Raw genomic sequence first — 3,855 nt, 5'->3', positions numbered from 1 at the left:
TTAAAATTTTATGGTATTAAAATATTCTTCCTCTAAAGAATTTAAAATAAGATAATTAGTTTATTGTTATTATCCTAATATTTTGAAAAGGTCTAAACATCATTCAACTCCTAATTCCATAATAGAGAGCATATGATGCAATAATTAATTAAATTTTAAGAAAATCCACTTCAAACTTTAATGAAATTATTCCCAACTATCTATATTAAAATATATAATATATTATTAAAACAAGGCAATTATATAAGGTTGATTTATCATGATTTCTAGAGAGGATACTAATCTAGATAAGCATTGGTGTATGTTGATTACTATTTATTAACACTTTTATCATGTGATATGTTTGTACATAAATTTATACTGTTTGTTTAATCAAAGCCGGCAGTTTCCCTCAGCCCCCTTTTTAATACAATAAAGAAGCTTATGCCTCTGTTCTTATATAATCCTCTTATGGCCGTTTCTCCCCAATACACACACTCTCCCTCTCTCTCTCTCTCTCTCTCTCACCGGCGATTATGGCCGAAATCGGCGAAGAATCGGCAGCCTTCAAGCTCTTCGGCACAGTGATCGTCGCCGACGAAAATCGCCTCAATAAAAACTCGCCGCCGGAGCCGCCGGCTCAATCTTCTCCGGCTGCCGGCGATTTGGCGTGCCCCCGGTGTAAAAGCAAGGAAACGAAGTTCTGCTACTTCAACAACTATAACGTGAACCAACCCCGACACTTTTGCAAGGCTTGCCACCGCTATTGGACAGCGGGCGGCGCGCTGCGGAATGTTCCGGTCGGCGCCGGGCGACGCAGAAGCCGACTTTATGGTCGATCCGGCGGTGGAACGGCGGTTGAAGACGATGGCGTGGATTGCGGCGCGGAAGTGGAGAGGTGGCTGCTCCGGCGAGAGCAGATGCCTGCTGCGGCCGTGGGGAGGAAGTTGTCGAATGCGACCGGCGGGCGGTATTGTTGATTTGTAGCTAGAATGGTGAAGAAAAATATGTTTAGGTTTTGGTTTTAGGGGGTTTTGTTGTGGATTTTTTTGGGTTTTGATTTTTTTTTTCTTTTTGGGGGGATTTTGATCTTTGAAGATGAAAGAAATATGAACAAGTTTTGTTAGAAATTGATGTTGCTTTTTTTAATTAAAATCGTTTAAATTCTATATTTTTAATCTTTATTTTTTAGTCTTTTGTTGACTTTGATTTTGGGAGCAAGGTGGCTCTAATAAAAATATAATTTAATCTTTAATGTGTGTCGGGGAATTCATGACAACACAGTAATGAATAATCGTATCAGTGTTGCAAAAAACACTAAGTAGATAAAAATGACAGGTAAAATTATCAAAAATCTTTACTTGAAAACTCAAAAAGGGCAAAAACCACATGATCAACTATGAATTGATGATTACACTTACAATCACTGTCCCACGAGCGAGAAATGGTTACATAGTTTTCTAAGTTACAACGATCGTTCATAAAAGTGACTATTGCCCCGCGGTATAGAGCGGTCGCGGCGGGGAGTAGTTGCTAGAGCTTCAAAACACCATCTTCAAAATTTTCATGATGTTCGAGGTGATGCGCTGCTCCATAGGATGTTTTGTGATTCTACAGAGTTTTTTCTTATTTCACATGGTGCTTCTTTGTTTCGCAACACAAGACTTGATTTCTCCTGGAGCTTCACTGTAACGAGCATAGGACGGCTGACAGTGACCGTCAGTGGTTGTTGACGTTTGTAATAGTGAGAGACATTCGCAAAATCTACGGTGCATAAGGGATTGTTAGACTTCAGCTTCTTCTCTAAGCTTCAGTCTTCTTTTGGCTTAAGGTCTTTGTCTCCTCTCAAAAAGGTGATAGGGATCTATTTATAGAATTTATGAGAGACATTTCTGCAAATAAAGAAGAAATTCATACCACTTCATTAGATGGCTCGAAGAGATTACCTAGAACGGACGATGTTCCGTGGATATTTGAGTGCCTTAGCAATACAAAAATTGAAGGATCTTGGGCTCATTGGATTTGTCTTGGCGAGACGCTCGATTCTACTGTAAGCTTGTCAAATTTTGGGTCAGCTGCCCAATTGTGAGTTCATCTACTTGCTCCTATATGTTGATTACATCTGTGAGTCATACTGAGGTTGATAAGATAAAGAAGTAACTCTCTGGACATATGACTAACTATTGATTTATGTGTAGATTACACTAGTAAAGACTATATAGGTGATATGGATATGTGTAGATCTATGACTAACTATATATTCACATTGAAAAGAAATCTAGTCAGTTGGAGATTGATTCTTTAGTCAATTGTTAATTTATCTACTACGAAGGTTAAGTACATGACAGTCACAAGGCAATGAAGGAATTGATATGATTGCAGAGCCTACTAAATGACTTAGGAGCTGATCAGGAGTCTCTAACCGTGATTCACTTGGGAGTAGGGGTATGTAGGCAACCCTTTTAGTGCAATCATTTTGGTGTTGAAACTCATTTGGTCATCTCCCACTTATCTGAAAGTGAGAGATGATGTGAAGATTATTATATGAAAGACTTTGTTTATATAAAAGGTAAATTATTGTGTGCCCTAATTCTCTCTTATTTATAGGAAATGTTAAGGTTAATTTTAGTGTGTGAAGTTGTAACTATAATTTTGTCGTATTTTCATTCTCCCTGCGTGTTGAATGGAATAACCCCTCATTGTGGACATATGCAAATTTGTGTTGAACCACATATAACGCATCATATTTGATTATTTATTTATTATGTGATTTTGTTTTCTACATTGTTTTACACAAGATGGTTAACATTGAGTATGGTCAAGTTAAATTTAATTCATGACATGCCCAACTTTGAGTTGGCTCATTTGAACCTGCAAGAGCCGCTTTTTTTTTTTATTATTATTATTTATGTACATTTTATTTTATTTTTTTTATTTATATTAAAAATAAATGATAAAAATTGATGAAAATATATTAAATAAATATATTTTAAAATAAAATTAAAATTAAACTTGGACGGCAAAAAGAATCCCAAACTAGTGTGCTGCTATTTTTCTTTTGTAGTAGGGATCGATTCTATATTGTTAAAGGAGCATTTATCATTTATATACATGCCACGCAATTCCTATGTATTTACATATATAACATCTAAATTTTACCTTCTTATATTTATACCATCCAAATCATTCATATCACATAACAAATATCATTATTTTAACTTTTAAAAAGCAAAATACACATTTTCTGGCATAGGTGAGGTGGCATTTATGTAAAAATTGAACTTTTGGTGTTAGATATGTAAATATATAGAAATTGAATGGTATGAATGTAAATCTTTCATTGTTAAATTAGTAAAATTTACGTCAAAAACATAAATATTATGACATTCTTTTAAGCATTCAGTAGAGGTAATGTGAACTCTGAAGAGAAAATTTTACAAAAAGTGAAGCTATTTGGAAGAATTGAAAGGTGTAGCTTTCGTGAGCCAAGAAATAAAAGGCCATTCAGGACCATAGTGGAATGAGACAATAATAAAGTGCCCATAATTACATTTCTAATTTTATTTTATTTATATTAACTGCAATTTCTTAGACTAAACTCTTCTAATAAATTATGAAAAGCATGCAACATAGCTAATTTCATGTATAGTTCATATAGGCTCACATTTAACACAAAAAGATTGACAAGAAATATACATTTAAAAAATAGGTGTCGCTCGTCGTGACTCTTTGGTAGTGCAGCCTAGCGTAAGCACCCTGGGTCGCGGGTTCAATCCCACCTGAGTGCATCTGTCTTGCAGTGTGGATCGAGTGGTTAGACACATGAGGGTAGTTGGGGGCTCGTATCATAGCCTTTGTCATTCTTATATATATATA

The 3,855-nt window shown here is 35.4% G+C and overlaps 1 protein-coding gene across 1 annotated transcript; it reads left to right on the top strand.

Annotated features, from left to right (window-relative positions):
* Positions 1-451: 451 nt before the first annotated feature.
* On the top strand, positions 452-1,027 carry LOC110027548 (cyclic dof factor 4-like). Its single transcript, XM_020729036.1, has one exon. It carries the CDS (start codon positions 516-518, stop codon positions 957-959), a length of 444 nt encoding a protein of 147 aa, XP_020584695.1. The 5' UTR covers positions 452-515; the 3' UTR covers positions 960-1,027.
* The last annotated feature ends 2,828 nt before the right edge of the window (positions 1,028-3,855 follow it).

The sequence above is a fragment of the Phalaenopsis equestris genome, unplaced genomic scaffold (assembly GCF_001263595.1).
Source record: "Phalaenopsis equestris unplaced genomic scaffold, ASM126359v1 Scaffold000428, whole genome shotgun sequence".
In the NCBI taxonomy this organism is placed as follows: domain Eukaryota; kingdom Viridiplantae; phylum Streptophyta; class Magnoliopsida; order Asparagales; family Orchidaceae; genus Phalaenopsis; species Phalaenopsis equestris.
The sequence above is the reverse complement of the archived record's forward strand: the minus strand, read 5'-3'. Positions and strand labels throughout refer to the sequence as shown.